This window comes from Podarcis tiliguerta (genome assembly GCF_965153285.1).
Source record: "Podarcis tiliguerta genome assembly, chromosome: 18".
NCBI lineage: Eukaryota > Metazoa > Chordata > Lepidosauria > Squamata > Lacertidae > Podarcis > Podarcis tiliguerta.
Genome location: NC_139551.1, coordinates 5,357,907 through 5,377,922, shown reverse-complemented (window position 1 = coordinate 5,377,922; position 20,016 = coordinate 5,357,907). Strand labels below are relative to the sequence as shown.

Sequence of the window (20,016 nt, the reverse complement as noted above, 5' to 3'; positions counted from 1 at the left end):
GTGTGGTGTTCTGTACAGTGGTACCTCGGGTTAAGTGCTTAATTCGTTCCGGAGTGCTTCAGGTTAAGAACTTTGCTTCAGGATGAGAACAGAAATTGTGCTCTGGTTAAGAACAGACTTCCAGAACGAATTAAGTACAGTGGTACCTCGGGTTAAGTACTTAATTCGTTCCGGAGGTCCGTTCTTAACCTGAAACTGTTCTTAACCTGAAGCACCACTTTAGCTAATGGGGCCTCCTGCTGCTGCCGCGCCGCCGGAGCACGATTTCTGTTCTCATCCTGAAGCAAAGTTCTTAACCCGAGGTACTATTTCTGGGTTAGCGGAGTCTGTAACCTGAAGCGTATGTAACCCGAGGTACCACTGTATCCCATAATGTTAAAGTGCTGCAACTGAAGAAGTGTGCATGCACACAAAAGCTCATACCAATAACTAACTTAGTTGGTCTCTAAGGTGCTACAGGAAGGAATTTTTTAATTTAATTTAATTTAATTTGTTTTGACTACAGCAGACCAACCGGACTACCTACTTGTAACTGGATTTTTATGGACTGTGCCAGTCCTGAAAGTACTGGATTTGTGAGCATGATGCTCATTGGGGGGGGGCGTGTCTTGAGCTACAGGGCAGGCAATTTCAAAAGTCTATATAAGGGCTTGCACACCATTGTTTGGGGTTATCCTCCCTCCTGCGTGCAATGAGCGAGGGACCCTGTTGCAGCAGCTCCTTGAATAAAGATCAGACTTACTAGCTGCTTTGCTTCTCAATATTCTCTGGTTCGCCTGCTGATTTATTGTCCTAGGTTGTTCCGAAGGATCAACACTGTACCTATGTACAGAAACTGGGTTTGTACAGTGGTGCCTCGCAAGACGAAATTAATCCATTCCGCGAGTCTCTTCGTCTTGCGGTTTTTTTGTCTTGCGAAGCACGGCTATTAGCGGCTTAGCGGCTTAGCGGCTATTAACGGCTTAGAGGCTTTAAGAAAAAGGAAACAAACTCGCAAGAACTCGCAATACGTTTCGTCTTGTGAAGCAAGCCCATAGGGAAATTCGTCTTGCGGAACGACTCAAAAAACGGAAAACTCTTTCGTCTAGCGAGTTTTTCGTCTTGCGAGGCATTCGTCTTGTGAGGTACCACTGTACTGAGATTGTACTAACACACTGCCCAGTGGTGTTCACAGAAAGGGGGAGGATGTTGATTTCTGTGTGTTGCCACTGTGCAGTGCTTTTGAGTCACAAGACTCCGTTTACATTCCAGAGATTCCAGGCTGTTGGACGTCTCACGGAAGACAGGCGACGGATGTGATGTTACTGGTTTCCTGTTCCTTGGTTCAGTTCCTCTCTGCTCTCACGGAGAGAGCATGTATGTTTCTTTTCTGTCTGCGTAGTTAGGAATAAAACACTCTTTAGCCATGTAGCTCAAACTTCTCGTCTCTTCCCTGTGCTGGATACTCTGCGGAATGGGGAACGTGCTTGGAGTCTTATCAAAGGCTCGGGTCGTTAATCACGTTGGAGGCGACTCAACTGGACAAGTCGCAATTCCGACAGGCCTCTCTTAATTTCTCCTACCGATAGAAAACCTACTTAAGGACTCTATGTGGGCTCTTGGGTACCCATAAGGGATAAAGGAGCAGTTTTTTTATTATAACAATAACCACCAATCCGAAAGGAGGATACCCAGTTTCTCCCCGAAATTACCAATACAAGCTTGCTTGGTAGGGGTGCTCTGAAATCCCTCATGGCACTTGCAGTGGTACGAGCCGGGTGTGTTCACACAATCGCCGTGGAGGCAGGGGCTACTCGAACACTCATCCATGTCTTGGCAAGGAAAGGCAGAGAGAGATACCAAGGGAAGATAAGAGACTGTTCATGTATGCAACAACCATGGCTGTCAAGTTACCGATCTGAAAATAAGGGACCAGCAGCCTCGAAAATAAGGGATCAGCAGCCAAAATAAGGGATTTTCCAAGCACAGGTATGTTCAACTTCTGAGCCCCTCCGAGCCAAAGGCAGAAAGCCCAGCCAGCAGCCAAACGAAGCCTCAAGCGGTGGTTCCCACAGCGCAGCAACCCGGCAAAGGGGATGCAGCAAGGAAAACCACCGTCACCTCTCCGCTGGGAAGCGCTGAGCAAAGGCGAGTCCCCAGGCAACGCGGCCGACTTGATCGGCGCAAGGCATGCAAGCTCCACCCCCCAGTCGTTCTTAGGCTCCTTATTGGGTGAGCAACGCAGCCAAGCAACACAGTTGGAGCCTCCATGGCCGGCAGGGAGGGAGGGAGACGAGCTGCTTCCTTTGAAACCCGGGAAAATTAAGGGAAATCAACAATAAGGGACAGCAGCGGGACACGGCGCTGGGATAAGGGAGTTTCCCGCCAAATAAGGGACGGTTGACAGCTATGGCAACAACTGTGGCAAGAATTATCTTAGCATGAGCGTGGCGGCTTTGCTCCCTCAGCCAAGGCTGCGCATGCATGCACCCCGTGGTCCCAGCCCCCCCAACTCACCAATGCATTCTCCCCGCATGTCCTGCTTGTAGCCCATGTTGCATTCGCAGCGGTAGCTGGACGGGGTGGGGATGCAGCGCCCGTTCAAGCACAGGTTGGTGAAATGCTTGCAGATGTCGATGGTCTGGTTGAGGGTGGCTGTTCCTGCAAAAACACCAGGGGCGGTTACTGCTGCTGCTGCTGTGAGCGGGGAAGAGTTGGGGGGACACCTGAGGGTCATTTAGTCTGACCCCCTCCAACGCAGGGTTCTTTTGCTCAACCATGGAGGCACAGGTCCATTCTGTGTCCAGGGCAGCTGTTTACCAGCTCCATCTGGTATGCAGGATGAGACCCTCCCTGCCCACAGACTGTCTCGCCAGAGTGGTGCATGCTGTGGTTATCTCCTGCTTGGACTACTGCAATGTGCTGTACGTGGGGCTACCTTGGAAGGTGACCTGGAAACTACAACTAATCCAGAATGCGGCAGCTGGACTGGGGACTGGGAGCGGCTGCCGAGACCATATAACACCAGTCTTGAAAGACCTGCATTGGCTCCCAGTACGTTTCTGAGCACAATTCAAAGTGTTGGTGCTGAACTTTAAAGCCCTAAATGGCCTCAGTCCAGTATATCTGAAGGAGCGTCTCCACCCCCATCGTCCAGCCCGGACACTGAGGTCCAGCTCTGAGGGCCTTCTGGCGGTTCCTTCCCTGCGAGAAGCAAGGTTACAGGGAACCAGGCAGAGGGCCTTCTCGGTGGTGGCGCCCGCTCTGTGGAACAGCCTCCCACCAGATGTCAAAGAGAACAACAACTACCAAACTTTTAGAAGACATCTAAGGGCAGCCCTGTTTAGGAAAGCTTTTAATGTTTAATAGTTTATTGTATTTTAATATTCTATTGGGAGCCGTCCAGAGTGGCTGGGGAAACCCAGCCAGATGGGCGGGGTATAAATAATAAACTATTACTACTACTATAACAGAACAGTAGGCGTTCAACTCTTACTTTAGCAGACAGACGGCAGCTCAGTTATACAGTAGTACCTTGGTTCTCAAACGCCTTGGTACTCAAACAATGTGGAACCCACACACTGCAAACCCAGAAGTAAGTGTGGTGGTTTGCAAATGTGCTCCGCTTTGAGTGTTACATTTCTGATTCGAGTGTTATGCTTCCAATTTGAGTGCCACAATTCCATTTTGAGCTGAGGTCTGTCTCTTTTTGCTATTTATTGTTTTTGTTTTAGAGGCCATATTTTGTTTTGCTTTTGTGGCTGTGTGGAACCCAGTTCAGCTGCTAATTGAATGACTGATTGATTGATTGAGCGACTGCAGTACATTGTTTATCGCTTTCATTTTCAATGGTCTTGTTTAGATAGTAAAATTCATGTTAAATTGCTGTTTCAGGGGTTGTTTTTAAAAGTCTGGAATGGATTAATCCACTTTGCATTACAGTGGTACCTTGGTTTCCAAGCTTAATCTGTTCCAGAAGTCCGTTCTTAAACCGAAACCGTTCTTAAACCAAGGTATGCTTTCCCTCATGATATCTCCTGCCACTGGTGCCCTTCCACCGTTCGGATTCTGTTCTTAAAGGTAAAGGTAAAGGGACCCCTGACCATTAGGTCCAGTCGCGGATGACTCTGGGGTTGCGGTGCTCATCTCGCTTTACTGGCCGAGGGAGCCGGCGTACAGTTTCCGGTTCATGTGGCTAGCATGACTAAGCCGCTTCTGGCGAACCAGAGCAGTGCACGGAAACGCCGTTTACCTTCCCGCCAGAGTGGTACCTATTTATCTACTTGCACTGGTGTGCTTTTGAACTGCTAGGTTGGCAGGAGCAGGGACCGAGCAACGGGAGCTCACCCCGTCGCGGGGATTCGAACCGCCGACCTTCTGATCGGAAGTCCTAGGCTCTGTGGTTTAACCCACAGCGCCACCCGCATTCCTCTGTTCTGTTCTGTTCTTAGACCGAGGTAAAGTTTGCAAACCGGGACACTATCTCCGGTTTTGCGGCGTTCGTAAACCGAATCGTTCTTAGACCAGACTGTTCTTAACCCGAGGCACCACTGTACTTTTGATGGGAAAGCGCGCCTTGGTTTTGGAATGCTTTGGTTCCGGAACGGATTAAGTTTGAGAACAGAGTTAGCACTGTACTGCTTTGCCTGGCGGAAAATGCTAGGTTAAATCTCCAGCATCTCTTGGGCTCAAAGTCCTGACTCGGCATAAGGCAGCTCTTTCCCTCTCTACCATGAGGTCTAGAAACTAGATGTTGTGGATTTTGTTTTTACTTACCAATGCTTGAACTTCCGGGCCCCATTCCAGGCAGTCCGGGGATCCCACCTTGACCGTTTGCTCCATTTGGTCCAAAACCACCGGGACCACTAATTCCTGGCCCAACGCCGTTGGGGCCAAAGCCAGGGACCCCGGGAAAAGTTCCAGGGAAGCCCGGAACAACTGGGAGGCCTTCGATGCACAGGCGGCGATATTCATCTGGGGAGGACAAAGCAGAGAACCAAACCGTCATTTCCCGCTTAAGCTGGAAGGATAAAGGAGCTTCATAAAGAAGACTTGCAGCAACTACAATCATAGAATCACAGAATAGAATCATAGAATCATAGAGCTGGAAGAGACCACAAGGGCCATCGAGTCCAACCCCCTGCCAAGCAGGAAACACCATCAGAGCACTCCTGACATATGGTTGTCAAGCCTCTGCTTAAAGACCTCCAAAGAAGGAGACTCCACCACACTCCTTGGCAGCAAATTCCACTGTCAAACAGCTCTTACTGTCAGGAGGTTCTTCCTAATGTTGAGGTGGAATCTTCTTTCTTGAAGTTTGGATCCATTGCTCCGTGTCCGCTTCTCTGGAGCAGCAGAAAACAACCTTTCTCCCTCCTATATGTGACATCCTTTTATATATTTGAACATGGCTATCATATCACCCCTTAACCTCCTCTTCTCCAGGCTAAACATGCGTACCTCGGAATCCGTTCCGGAAGTCCGTTCGACTTCCAAAACGTTTGAGAACCAAAGCGCAGCTTCCGATTGGCTGCAGGAAACTCCTGCAGCCAATCGGAAGCCCCGTCGGACATTCGGCTTCCAAAAGAACACCCGAAAACCGGAACAATCACTTCCGGGTTTCGATCGTTCGGGAGCCAAAACCTTCGAGAACTAAGCTGTTTGAAAACCAGGGTACGACTGTAATTGGTGAAGCCAACAGCTAAAACCAGAGCAGCCAAATGATTATTGTCTGTGGGAAAAGGGATGCCTTTTTCCGGATTCCTTAAAGGAATACAGTGGTACCTCGCAAGACGAATGCCTCGCAAGACGAAAAACTCGCAAGACGAAAGAGTTTTTCGTTTTCTGAGTTGCTTCGCAAGACGGATTTCCCTATGGCCCTGCTTCGCAAGACGAAAACGCCTTGCGCCTTTTTTTAAAAACCGCCAATGCATTCCTATGGGAAACCATCAATGCACAGCGGTGCTTCGCAAGATGAAAAAATTCACAAGGCGAAAAAACTCGCAGAACGAATTAATTTCGTCTTGCGAGGCACCACTGTACTATGGTACGGCGTATTCGTGAGCAGGATTTGAACCATGGGCGACAGAAGGAACGAGAGCTTGTTGTATTGTTGGTGTGGTATAAGAGAGAGAAGAGAGGGTGCCGCAAATGGGGAGAAATTAAAAACAGAAAACGGGCAGAATTTGGGGGAAAAGTGAGGCGAATATTCAGGCCAATATGGTACACCTTGTTTTTTGCTCTATAAGACGCACCAGACCATAAGACACACCTAGTTTTTGGAGGAGGAAAACCAGAAAAGAAATATTCTGAATCCCAGAAGCCAGAACAGCAAGAGGGATCGCTGCGCAGTGAAAGCAGCAATCCCTCTTGCTGTTCTGGCTTCTGGGATAGCTGCGCAGCCTGCATTCGCTCCATAAGACGCACACACATTTCCCCTTCTTTTTAGGAGGGAAAAAGTGAGGCTTATAGAGCAAAAAATACGGTACTCGGATTACTATGCACTGTCTCAGACAGATGAAGGCTCCCCCTTCCTGGAAGGAAGCTAAGGTAAAAGGCTCCCCTAAGAGTCGCTATTTTCCAGTAGTGGGATCACTATTTCCCAGTAGTGATGTATGGAAGTAAGAGCTGGACCATAAAGAAGGCTGATCGCGGAAGAATGGATGCTTTTGAATTCTGGTGCTGGAGGAGACTCTTGAGAGTCCCATGGACTGCAAGAAGATCAAACCTCTCCATTCTTAAGGAAACCAGCCCTGAGTGCTCACTGGAAGGACAGATCCTGAAGCTGAGGCTCCAAGACTTTGGCTACCTCAGGAGAAGAGAAGACTCCCTGGAAAAGACCCTGATGTTGGGAAAGATGGAGGGCACAAGGAGAAGGGGACGACGGAGGACGAGATGGTGGGACAGTGTTCTTGAAGCTACAAACATGAGTCTGACCAAAGTGCGGGAGGCAGTGGAAGACAGGAGTGCCTGGCATGTTCTGGTCCAGGGGGTCACAAAGAGGCGGACACGACTAAACGACTAAACAACAACAACAAGAGCCGCGCTCCCTTTAAAGAGTGCACAGAGCATCCGTGTGGGGAAAAGCCCCCAAGAGCCGCACACGCAACACTTTAAAGGAAGCACTGAGCAGAGCCTCCCGGCTGCATTCACTCCATAAGACGCACACACATTTCCCCTTACCTTTTAGGAGGGGGAAAGTGTGTCTTATAGAGCAAAAAATGCAGTATACAGTGGTACCTCGGGTTAAGTACTTAATTCGTTCAGGAGGTCCGTTCTTAACCTGAAACTGTTCTTAACCTGAAGCACCACTTTAGCTAATGGGGCCTCCTGCTGCCGCCGCCGCGCCACAGGAGCCCGATTTCTGTTCTTATTCTGAAGCAAAGTTCTTAACCTGAAGCACTATTTCTGGGTTAGCGGAGTCTGTAACCTGAAGCGTATGTAACCTGAAGCGTATGTAACCTGGGGTACCACTGTATACAGACAGATTTCTTCCATAAGTGTATCACTCACTTTCCAAAATACAGTGGTGCCTCGCTAGATGAAATTAATTCGTTCCGCGAGTTTTTTCGTAGAGCGAGTTTTTCCGTCTTGCGAAGCACCACGGCGGGGAGGGGTGGGGAGAAGCAGGGCAGCTGCCGCAGCCGGTCCTTGGACTCACCCGCGCTTGTGGACACCGTGCAACGCGGCTGCTGGAGGGCGGCGGGGCTCAGGAGCGCGACTCCGGCTGCAGCGCTGGCTGCTGGCGGCAATGGCTCTCTGAGAGGAGCGCGCGAGGGCGGTGGGCAGTGGCGCGAGGCAGCCGGAAGGTCGGCCATCAGCCGGAAGGTGGGAGGGAGCCGGAGGAGCGGGGAAGCGAGCGTGCGACCGTCGCCATGACAGGAGAGGCAGGGCCGTTTCATCTAGCAAAGCAAGCCCTTAGGAAAATCCGTCTTGCGAAGCACCTCAGAAAACGAAAAACCCTTTCGTCTAGCAAGTTTTTCGTCTTCCGAGGCATTCGTCTTGCGGGGTACCACTGTATTGTTGCATGCCGCCCAGCCAATGTTGCCAGATCAAGGCCCGCTGGCCTTTCTAAACCCCCCCCCCAGAGCTTACTCACCTGACCCCCTCACAGGGCACATTTCTGGAGTTTGTCCGATGGCCCAACATCTCCCAGAATCACAGCAGCACTGCATTTTCGTGTATTGTCCGGGTAGCTCCCCAGCGCACCGGCCGCCGATGAGTGCCGAGAAGCAAGTGCCGATTCGCTGGTCTGGAACGAGAAGCGGGAGAAAGAAGAAGAAAAAGAGTTTGGATTTGATATCCCGCTTTATCATTACCCGAAGGAGTCTCAAAGCGGCTTACATTCTCCTTTCCCTTCCTCCCCCACAACAAACACTTTGCGAGGTGAGGCTGAGAGACTTCAGAGAAGTGTGACTAGCCCAAGGTCACCCAGCAGCTGCCTGTGGAGGAGCGGGGAAGCGAACCCGGTTCACCAGATTACGAGTCCGCCGCTCTTAACCACTACACCACGCTGGCTCGGATGCGCAGAGCCTGCTTTGTACATGAGATCAGAGAAAGGGACCCCTGACAGTTAAGTCCAGTCGCGGACGACTCTGGGGTTGCGGCGCTCATCTCGTTTTACTGGCCGAGGGAGCTGGCGTTTGTCCACAGACAGTTTTTCTGGGTCATGTGGCCAGCATGACTAAGCCGCTTCTGGCGAAACCAGAGCAGCGCACAGAAATGCCAAACATTGCCAGAGTCTAAACAATGGATAGGGACCTCCAGGTATTGCTTAAAGAGGTTTAAAGACTCTCTGAAATCTAAAAAATATGTAGTATAAACACCGACAACTGGGAAACACTGGCCTGCGAGTGCTCCAGTTGGAGAACAGCCTTTACCAAAGGTGTCATAGGTTTTGAAGACACTCGAACTCAGGACACAAGGGAGAAACGTGCTTGGCAAACCCTCACCGGGATCAACTCCTGCCTGGAAACCTATGTCCCCACTGTGGAAGGATGTGTGGATCCAGAATTGGCCTCCACAGTCACTTACGGACACAATGTTAAGACTGTGTTCATGGAAGACAATCTTACTCAGCTACAAGGGATTGCCAAAGAAGAAGAAAGATTCATGGGCTCCAACTCTCATCCTTTCTGACCACTGAGCATGCTGGCTACCAGGGGCTGATGTCAGTTGGAGTTTGATAGCATCTGTAGGGTCACAGTTGCCCCATCCCTGCATCAAGAGGCACCCCCTTTCTCAGGAGGAAACACCTCTTCTAAACAGCTTTCTTTAATATCTCGCTTGGTGTCCACTCCCTGAACAGGTTGCAAGCAAGAGGGAGGGTGAGTTGTGTAGAAGAACCAAGCTCACAACAAACATGCTTAAGTCTAGTTAATGCAGGAAGGGGTTAATGTCATAGAGCAAGCTGTCCTGTCAGGTTTACCTAGGTCGCTCCCCCTCACCTTGGAGGGAAGCCAATCAAGGCCTTGGTTCCCCTCCAGTCCACCTAAAAAATCTCAGCGTGTAAAGAGGTCAGAGCTAGTTGCTCCAGGTTCAGACCGCATGGCTCTAACAAGCCTCTTTCTCCTATACCAATAACTTAGTAACATTCACCACTGCAACCAAGCCGAGTTTTACTGCCTGTGCAACTTTTCTGATGGATTCATGGAGACAAACATGAACCTGACCTTTGAAGAATTTGTAAGGAAACCATTTTTTAAAACTAACATGTGGTCTTTTTGCTACGCTGGGGGCAAATTTGGAAAGAAAGGGACACATATTTTAAAGGTCTAAGAGCCTATATTGACATGCTTTCCTTTTGCTGCATATTTTGTGATTTTAAATCTCTACCTGTCTCACCAAAGAGCCCAAAGCTAGATCTTACCATCCAGGGAATTCTCTGTTTATACCTATTTTTTTTCCCTTGCCACCAAGAAGTTGGGACGGAGTGAGGCTGGCGAGGCTGTTCCCCTTTTTCCTTCATGGACCACCTCTTGTTTCAAAGGCCTCGAGTACCAGCTCTGGAGGGCTGCCGCTTTTGGGGAGACAGTGTGGCGGTGTGGGGGTAAGGTAAAGGGACTTCTGCCCATTAGGTCCAGTCGTAACCCACTCTGGGGTTGCGGCGCTCATCTTGCTTTACTGGCCGAGGGAGCCGGCCTAAAGCTTCCGGGTCATGTGGCCAGCAGGACTAAGCCGCTTCTGGCGAACCAGAGCAGCGCACGGAAACGCCATTTGCCTTCCCGCCGGAGTGGTACCTATTTATCTACTTGCACTTTGACGTGCTCTCGAACTGCTAGGTTGGCAGGAGCAGGGACCAAGCAACGGGAGCTCACCCCGTCGTGGGGATTCGAACCGCTGACCTTCTGATCGGCAAGCCCTAGGCTCTGTGGTTTAACCCACAGCGCCACCCGCGTCCCTCGCAGGTATAGATAGATAAAACAGCATGTCCAAGCACGTTTCACTCTGGCTTTTAACCAGAGGAGGAATTCCAAGGCGAAGCCGCGATCCACATTCCCCACCCGCAAAGACACCCGCGTCGAGGACCTCGAAAGCATAGCAAGAAAAACGAATCGAGAAATCAGATCCAAAACTCCCCACTGGCAAAGAAATTGAGGAAAGGGGAGGAGGACCTCACCCCACCTCTGCTCAGTATATACTACCCTGGTTGACTCATTTGTCAGGGGTGTTTGTGTGCCAAAGGAGAGCTGGATGATGAGGCCCCCCTGCAAAGTGCTTGCTGTTAATTGCACCATTTGGCTAGCCCTGGAAAGGCCGTCTTTAATCATCCGCTCTCACAACCCCTCCATTGGAAAACCTCGCAATTAACAGCCCAGGATGCAAACGTCAAAAGGCTAATGAAGCCTTGGGTGGGACTCTGGCTGAGAGGGAATTTCCTCGCAGACACCTCCCAGATAGCCGTGAGTCAGAGCCCAAGAAATCCACCATTCCCGGGACGTTTCACGAGGAACTTTTCCAGGTTTCCTTCCCCTCTGCCGAGGCCTGGTTCACAAACACAGAGCACAGCGGGAACCCTTTGAGGGAGGCGCCGCGGCAGGGAAGGGGAGTTGGGCAACCAAACGCCTTGCATTTAGACAACCAGCATGCCAGGAAGCCCCCTGACATGCTAGATTGGATCCCAGCACAATTCAAAGTGTTGGTGCTGACCTTGAAAGCCCTAAACGGCCTCAGACCAGTATATCTGAAGGAGCATCTCCACCCCCATCGTTCTGCCCAGACACTGAGGTCCAGCTCCGAGGGCCTTCTGGTGGTTCCCTCGCTGTGAGAAGCAAAGGTACAGGGAACCAGGCAGAGGGCCTTCTTGATAGTGGCTCCCTCCCTGTGGAACGCCCTCCCACCAGATGTCAAAGAGAACAACAACTACCAGACTTTTAGAAGACATCTGAAGGCAGCCCTGTTTAGGGGAGCTTTTAATGTTTGATGTATTACAGTATTTTAATATTTTTTTGGAAGCCACCCAGAGTGGCTGGGGAAGCCCAGCCAGATGGGTGGGGTATAAATAATAAATTATTATTATTATTATTATTATTATTATTATTATTATTATAGATCTTCTACATGCAGGCAACTGGAATGCTCCTCTCCACAGAAAGTTCCCTCTGTGGCGAAGACCGCCGTATCTGAGCAAGCCTGAACCTCAAGCAAAGGATAGGTGGTCTCTCTCAAAATCCCCCTGACCATTAGGTCCAGTCGTGGCCGACTCTGGGGTTGTGGCACTCATTTTGCTTTATTGGCCGAGGGAGCCGGCGTACAGCTTCCGGGTCATGTGGCCAGCAGGACTAAACCGCTTCTGGCGAACCAGAGCAGCGCACAGAAACACCGTTTACCTTCCCGCCGGGGTGGTACCTATTTATCTACTTGCACTCTGACATGCTTTCAAACTGCTAGGTGGGCAGGAGCAGGGACCAAGCAACGGGAGCTCACTCCGTCACGGGGATTCGAACCGCCGACCTTCTGATTGGCAAGTCCTAGGCTCTGTGGTTTAACCCACAGCACCACCCGCGTCCCTTGACTCATAGGCATACACACACACAATAATGCACAGACACACAATCTTAGGTACGCACACATCTGCAAAGCCATGGAAATCAGCAGAGGGAGCCATTTTCTTCCCTGGTACAGTTTCAATGTTTCCCAAACTCAGGTCTCTAGCTGATTGGGGACTACAGTTAGTTAGGGATGATGGGAATTGTAGTCCAAAAACAGCCGGAGAGAGACCCAAGTTTGGGAAACCCCAAAGAGGCATCCTCTCCTGAGAAACAGGATGCGTCTCAGAACAGGGATGATGGGAATGGTAGTCCAGCAACATCTGAGAAGCCCCAGGCTTCCACCCTGAGCAGCTTTTTCAGGATTTGAACTCAGGGTTGCCAAAGTTCAGGCCTTCGCGATTAGCTGCTCCATGAAAACTTGACCACCGGAATTTCTGCACGTCAAGGAGCTGTCAAAGGCAGAGGAGCATGGGCAGTCATGATAAGTTGGCAATATTACTCGCAGGCCAAAGAGATTGAAATATACTCAGAGTCGAGTGTGGATTTCATGCTCTTTATTCAGCTCATAGTAGTGAGGAGGAATGAAAGTTCCCCCCAAATATCTGCTTTATATACATTATTTGCACAATGGGCCACACGTGATTGGCTAATTCCTGAATTCTCCTGTAGGCCAATCAGGTTGTGGATTCCCTTCCATCTGGAGCTGGATTGGGTGGCTCCTGCAGACCAGTCATACTGCTGCATTGTTCTAGGACCAATCAGACTGCTGCATTTTGGATCCTATTGTTCTAGGACCAATCAGACTGCTGCATTTTGGATCCTATTGTTCTAGGACCAATCAGACTGCTGCATTTTGGATCCTATTGTTCTAGGACCAATCAGACTGCTGCATTCTGAATCCTATTGTTCTAGGACCAATTAGACTGCTGCATTTTGGATCCTATTATTCTAGGGCCAATCAGACTGCTGCATTTGGATCCTATTGTTCTAGGACCAATCAGACTGCTGCATTTAGATTCTATTGTTCTAGAACCAATCAGACTTCTGCATTTGTATCCTATTGTTCTAGGACCAATCAGACTGCTGCATTCTGAATCCTATTGTTCTAGGACCAATCAGACTGCTGCATTCTGAATCCTATTCAACTCAGTACATAACAGAGATATTGGTGGATGGGAGCGGAAAGCCAAGATTCATTGGGAAGAAACAGTTAAATGGACAGGCCCTGGCGCTCTGGCTATACTGTAATGTTCTGCGCTGCGTGCGACAAATTTGCCTTTGCGCAACCGGGTCTGCAGGGGGGAAGAGAGAGGGAGGGGCGACGTGCCTCTTGGTCCTCATTAACTTTGACATCTCCTTTTGATTAAACTCAGATGCTTCCCGCAAATTCCTGAGGCCGCTTGTTGACTCTCCGCTCAAAATTAAGGTCACAAACTTCCATTTCTGCCGGCGGCTCGGTTGATCTGACACGAACCTCGCCGTGAGGCGGCTGGGAAAAACAGGGGGCTCTTTCAGCTTGAGACTCCCTCCCTCTCAGCACCCCCCCTCCTGTCCCATCTCATGGCTGAACTTATTGCTTTCACGGCAGGTAGACAGAGCAGATCGCCTGCAAAAGCGTTGGCACGGAGGCGGCAGCAGCCGTGGACCACATTTCTATTGACCTCCAAACCCTTTGGATCTTTCCCCACTATAAAGGCCCCCAAACCACCCCCTGAGAGCTTGGTCTGAGGGATGCTCCTCCAGTTCTGGGCACCACAGTTCAAGAAGGACACTGACAAACGGGAACGTGTCCAGAGGAGGGCAACCAAAATGGTCAAAGGCCTGGAAACGATGCCTTATGAGGAACGGCTAAGGGAGCTGGGCATGTTTAGCCTGGAGAAGAGGAGGTTAAGGGGTGATATGATAGCCATGTTCAAATATATCAAAGGATGTCACATAGAGGAGGGAGAAAGGTTGTTTTCTGCTGCTCCAGAGAAGCGGACACGGAGCAATGGATCCAAACTACAAGAAAGAAGATTCCACCTAAACATTAGGAAGAACTTCCTGACAGTAAGAGCTGTTCGACAGTGGGATTTGCTGCCAAGGAGTGTGGTGGAGTCTCCTTCTTTGGAGGTCTTTAAGCAGAGGCTTGACAACCATATGTCAGGAGTGCTCTGATGGTGTTTCCTGCTTAGCAGGGGGGTGGACTCGATGGCCCTTGTGGTCTCTTCCAACTCTATGATTCTATGATTCTATGAAAGGAAGATCTGGAAATGGCAAGGAGGGTTTCTGGGTAGCCAGTGGACTACAGTCACAAGCAGGGCTTCCAGCAAAGAATTCTGGGAGCTGTAGTTTGTTCAGAGCTCCAAGACCTCTTAGGTAAACCAGACCAGCGCACGGAAATGCCGTTTACCTTCCCACCAGAGAGGTACCTATTTATCTACTTGCACTTTGACGTACTTTTGAACTGCTAGGTTGGCAGGAGCAGGGACCGAGCAACGGGAGCTCACCACATCACGTGGATTCGAACCGCCGACCTTCTGATTGGCAAGCCCTAGGCTCTGCGGTTTAGGTCACAGCGCCATCCACGTCCCAAATACATGTAGTAAAGGTAAAGAGACCCCTGACCATTAGGTCCAGTCGTGGCCGACTCTGGGGTTGCGGCGCTCATCTCGCTTTATTGGCCGAGTGAGCCGGCGTACAGCTTCCAGGTCATGTGGCCAGCAGGACTAAGCCACTTCTGGCAAACCAGAGCAGCGCACGGAAACGCCGTTTACCTTCCCACAGGAGCGGTACCTATTTATCTACTTGCACTTTGACGTGCTTTCGAACTGCTAGGTGGGCAGGAGCAGGGACTGAGCAACAGGAGCTCACCCCGTTTGGGGATTCGAACCGCTGACCTTCTGATTGGCAAGTCCTAGGCTCTGTGGTTTAACCCACAGCGGCACCCTTCAAGACCTCTTAGGAGGCCTCTATATCCCACCCTCTGAACTACAATTCCCAGAGTTCTCTGCGAAGAGGGATTGATTGTTAAACTGCTCTGGGGATCGTGGCTCTGTGACGGGGGACCATATTTTCCAAGGACAATCCTGGATTCGCAGAAGCCCTCCCAGTTTCTGTTTTGATCCTAGAATGTCTGCTTTTCCTAAGGCATCCTTGTTTTCATCAGAGAAATGTACATCACCCAGAGAACAATTGTTACTGGGTGGTGAATTCACAGTTATAGGGTTTTGTTGTTGTTGTTGTTTAGTCGTTTAGTCGTGTCCGCCTCTTCGTGACCCCCTGGACCAGAGCACGCCAGGCCCTCCTGTCTTCCGCTGCCTCCCGCAGTTTGGTCAGACTCATGCTGGTAGCTTCGAGAACACTGTCCCACCATCTCATCCTCGTCGTCCCCTTCTCCTTGTGCCCTCCATCTTTCCCAACATCAGGGTCTTTCCCAGGGAGTCTTCTCTTCTCATGAGGTGGCCAAAGTCTTGGAGCCTCAGCTTCAGGATCTGTCCTTCCAGTGAGCACTCAGGGCTGATTTCCTTCAGAATGGAGAGGTTTGATCTTCTTGCAGTCCATGGGACTCTCCAGAGTCTCCTCCAGCACCAGAATTCAAAAGCATCCATTCTTCGGCGACCAGCCTTCTTTATGGTCCAGCTCTCACTTCCATACATCACTACTGGGAAAACCAGAGCTTTAACTATACGGACCTTTGTTGGCAAGGTGATGTCTCTGCTTTTTAAGATGCTGTCTAGGTTTGTCATTGCTTGTCTCCCAAGAAGCAGGCGTTATACAAATTTAATTAATAATAATGATGATTGTGATGATAAATTTTACAAACTATGGGTTGTATCCAACTGAATTCTACTCAGACGGATTACCGTATTTTTTGCTCTATAAGACCTCCTAAAAAGTAAGGGGAAATGTGTGTGCGTCTTATGGGGCGAATGCAGGCTGCGCAGCTATCCCAGAAGCCAGAACAGCAAGAGGGATTGCTGCTTTCACTGTGCAACGATCCCTCTTGCTGTTCTGGCTTCTGAGATTCAGAATATTTTTTTTCTAGTTTTCCTCCTCCAAAAACTAGGTGCGTCTTGTGGTCTGGTGCGTCTTATAGAGCGAAAAATACGGCAACTGCTCTTAGATAAGTCATTTCAAAGGGCCTACTTTGTGCCGAACCAATATTGGGTTTGGTTCGACTAAGCTTTACCCGCTGAAATGCATATAGGCAGCTGAAATAGGTCCATTCATTTCAGTGGGTCTACTCTTGAGGAAAAACAGGGCTGGCTACAACCCAACCCGCAATACGCACAGAGGAGAAATGACTGCAGCTATTCAAAAAAGGAAAGGGGAAAAAAGAAAAACACTTAAAAAGTAAAGCTGAAATGGAGTTATTTCCTGCTCTTTCTGAGTGTTGGGAAACTGCTTTGGCCATGTCTGGCAGGTCGAGAATAACTCCTAGCAATGCCGGGATGTTTTGAACTATTCATAGCTGGGTTGTGTTTTAAAAATAAATACATAATCGCCGCTCGTCTACGGGGTGGAAGGGAAGCCTTGGGAACGTCCAGCGATCTCCGCCTCGCGAGGAATTCTCATCCCGTCCGGTGGAACAAAGGAACCTTTCAGAAAGCAGGACGTAATTTGAGGACCCACTGGGAAGCAAGCCGCCTCGGCCAGAGAAAATATTGTTCCTCTCAGCGAGTGACAGCACATTTACGGCACATGTTCGCTCTGGGAGGTGAGGGGGGAGGCAGGGAAAAAGAAGCCCCAACGAATGACGTAGCCAAGGTAAGAACTAGCCAACATTGCAAGTGGTCCCATTGGGAGGGACGAGTTATTTTTCTTTAAAAAAAACAACCAGGCTCCTTAATTAAATTTGCTCGGTCTCTTCTGGCAGGCTTGAAAGGATGCTAGCGGCCATATGTGCCATCCTAAAAAAGAAAAAAGAGCGACTCCTTTCTCCTTACCCGGCCCACTCCATCTTGTAAACCCAGCAGTGCCGGATTTACGTATAAGCGAAACAAGCTATAGCTTAGGGACCCACTCGCTTGGGGACCCCCCAAAAATGTAAAGGGGGGAAAAACGCAGGTGTACATTTCCAAAATATAAGATAAAGAACCAATAAAATAAAGTCTACATACAGCGACAGTAAGGGACGCAGGTGGCACTGTGGGTTAAACACATGATTTACATCATAGGAGCCTACACAACACAAAACACTGTACAGGTAAAGGTAAAGGGACCCCTGACCATTAGGTCCAGTTGTGGCTGACTCTGGGGTTGCAGAGCTCATCTCGCTTTACTGGCCGAGAGAGCCGGCGTACAGCTTCCGGGTCATGTGGCCAGCAGGACTAAGCCGCTTCTGGCGAACGCCGTTTACCTTCCCGCCGGAGCGGTACCTATTTATCTACTTGCACTTTGAGGTGCTTTCGAACTGCTAGGTTGGCAGGAGCCGGGACCGAGCAACGGGAGCTCACCCCGTCGCAGGGATTCGAACCGCCGACCTTCTGACATTAGGGCCACTAAATGTAGGTCAACCCTGCCCACTACTGAAGCTTCCGTCTTCCAATTCTTGCAAAGATAAACCAGACTGGACGTTGAATCTGTGTTGTTCAGTCCCCCAAGTTTCTTCATACACAAAATGTCCTGCAATTTTCCATGATCACCCCCTCATCACCCAAGTCAAAATGTCACCTCCACACTCCATCCGTACCCTAAAATAAACCAGTGGGCTGAAACCAATTCAACTCTATTCCAGAGTAGTCTCACTGAAATTAATGGACCTGAGTGAGTTGCGGACCTGCTGTGAGCAGGGTCAACATTGGAATAGACCCAACATCCTCCTTTGTCCATCGACTTTCAGCATCTCGAAGCCGGTGGGTTTCATGGTCCCACCGGCTCAGAAATAACAGAATAACAGAATGGGGAGCAGAGGCTCAGAAAGAGTGCAGTGAACATTCAGAATCTCCAGAAGGAAAAAGTTTCAGCTGCTAACCCCCCCCCCCCCTTTTCTTTTGCAGGCCATGAGGAATTTTGCAACTTTTCCAGCTGATAAAGGACAGGAGCTACTTCATGATATAATGTTATATTATGACGCAGCATGCATTGGTTGGTTAAAGGAATGGATATCACAGGACTGTTGGATTTAGAAGGATATGGGAATCTCTATGGGTGGCATGCTTATCTATATGATATGGTAAAAATGCATAGAGATCATGGCATAAGGAGAAGCTTATATGGCATTTGGATTAGATGCCAAGATTTAGCCAACAGGAAAACACCTTTATGGTTATCACCTATAGAAGCCAGTGCACAAAAGAAATTAAATCTGATGGAAAAGTGAGGCAGATACAGAGATAAAGTGGAAAAGGTTTCAAAAGCGAAAGCGTGTAACGGCGGATCCAAATCTACAGAAGGTGTGGAAAAAGAACCAGCTGCTAAACATTTCTTTTTCTCAGTCTATGAAGAATTTTGAAATTTTTCCAGATGAGAAAGGAAGTTCACATACTCTCCCTCCCTTACTCCTAGAAATTGCACAAATATCTTCACATTGAGACAGTCACACGATCAGGGCAGGAAAATGAGGGATGTGAGGACTCAGACCCATTAGTCAAGAAACATCGTTTGGAGTGCATTATAAACATGCAACACCAGATGGCGCTGGAGAGCAAAAAAAAATCTAAGAGATTTTCTATAGTGTTTTTTTTCTCTATTGTTATAACGATTTAATTTCTGACTTATTTATAGTGTCGTCCCTCCCCCCCCGCGTGTAGTTGCATCCTGAGAAGGCGCCATTGCCCAGCTCATTCCACGGTTGTATCTCTTCTACTCCATTCGTCTCCTGCCAAAAGGACTTCCTGCCCAAAGGACTAGCCACCACCAGTTTTAAACATAGCTGTCAATTTACAGATTTGAAAATAAGGGACCAGCAGCCAAAATAAGGGATTTTAGTCAACCAGTTAAAAGGGACCGGATAATTTTGGAGAGCAGCGCTGGTTTTTAGCCCTTCGTTTCCAGAGGTTGCTGCTCAAGACACCAGCCGATGAAACGATTAAATAACTACAAGCAGCAACTGCTTTTCGCGCAAAACAAAGTCCAAGCTACGAAGATGCTGCTGCAGTTCTGTATCTTTTCTCTCATGCTCCATCTGCAGCTCTCAGTTCCATCAGGTGGGGCGGGAGGAAGGGGGGGGGAGAGATAGTGCCTGAAGTAAACCCGCCGATCAGACCATCTGTGCTAGTCTACCACTACAAATCTATGGGAGAAGTGCTTGCGGTCTTTCCCTTGTAGCCCTTGGAACACCTGCCCACGCCTCCGCCTCCTCCTCTTCCTCCTCTCTCTGAACTGCTTTCTCTATGGTTGCCCTCGCTCTCCTCTCAAGGCTCCTCAGCAATTCATAGGCCATGCCAGGCTGCCCATCTCATCCGGGTCCTTCGGCAGCACAGCCGCAGTACGGCCTAGCGGGAGAGGTGGTGACGGGCAGAGGGGAGGCCCCAGGCAGAGACGCCCAGTTTGACGGGCGCGAGGAGGATGGTGGTGGAAGGGCCTGAGGCTCCCATCAGTCCCGGCGGGGAGGGGCTCCCGGGGGCCGAGGCTGGTGAGAGGAGGCTGGAGGGGGGCGGGCCAGGCAGCCAAGCAACACAGTTGGAGCCTCCCTCCTCCCTGGCCAGCAAGGAGGGAGGGAGAGGAGCTGCTTCCTTTGAAACCCGGGAAATTTAAGGGACATCATCAACAAGGGACAGCAGCGGGACATGGCGCTGGGATAAGGGACTTTCCTGCCAAATAAGGGACACTTGATGATGGACTACATGGAAATGGCGGAAATGACTGGCAGAATCCGAGACCAGGGAGAAGAGTCGATGGAAGAAGAATGGAAAAAAATTAAAGTATATTTACAGAAATATTGCAAAATTAATGAATGTAATTAGAAGAATACTGGAATGAAGTTATATGGTTTTAGCAGAAATGTGATAAAGAATTAAGCAAAAACTGATTGTTAATGGGCTAAAGTGGAAAATTTAAAGTTAGATTAGGTTAAGACAAATTATAGAACAAAAAATTGAGAAAGAGGGAAGGGATTTGCTGA

General features: G+C 49.5%; 1 protein-coding gene across 8 annotated transcripts in view; it reads right to left on the bottom strand.

Moving 5' to 3' along the window:
- The window catches only part of FBN3 (fibrillin 3), a 153,870-nt gene that overhangs the window by 78,074 nt on the left and 55,780 nt on the right, over nucleotides 1-20,016 (bottom strand). For all 8 annotated transcript variants that reach the window (XM_083421307.1, XM_083421314.1, XM_083421313.1 and 5 more), the window contains 4 exons: nucleotides 8,078-8,230; nucleotides 4,756-4,953; nucleotides 2,497-2,640; nucleotides 1,692-1,811 (listed from right to left, as the gene is read on the bottom strand). In XM_083421307.1, the coding sequence (XP_083277433.1) occupies nucleotides 1,692-1,811; nucleotides 2,497-2,640; nucleotides 4,756-4,953; nucleotides 8,078-8,230 (615 nt within the window). The remainder of the gene's footprint in view (nucleotides 1-1,691; nucleotides 1,812-2,496; nucleotides 2,641-4,755; nucleotides 4,954-8,077; nucleotides 8,231-20,016) is intronic.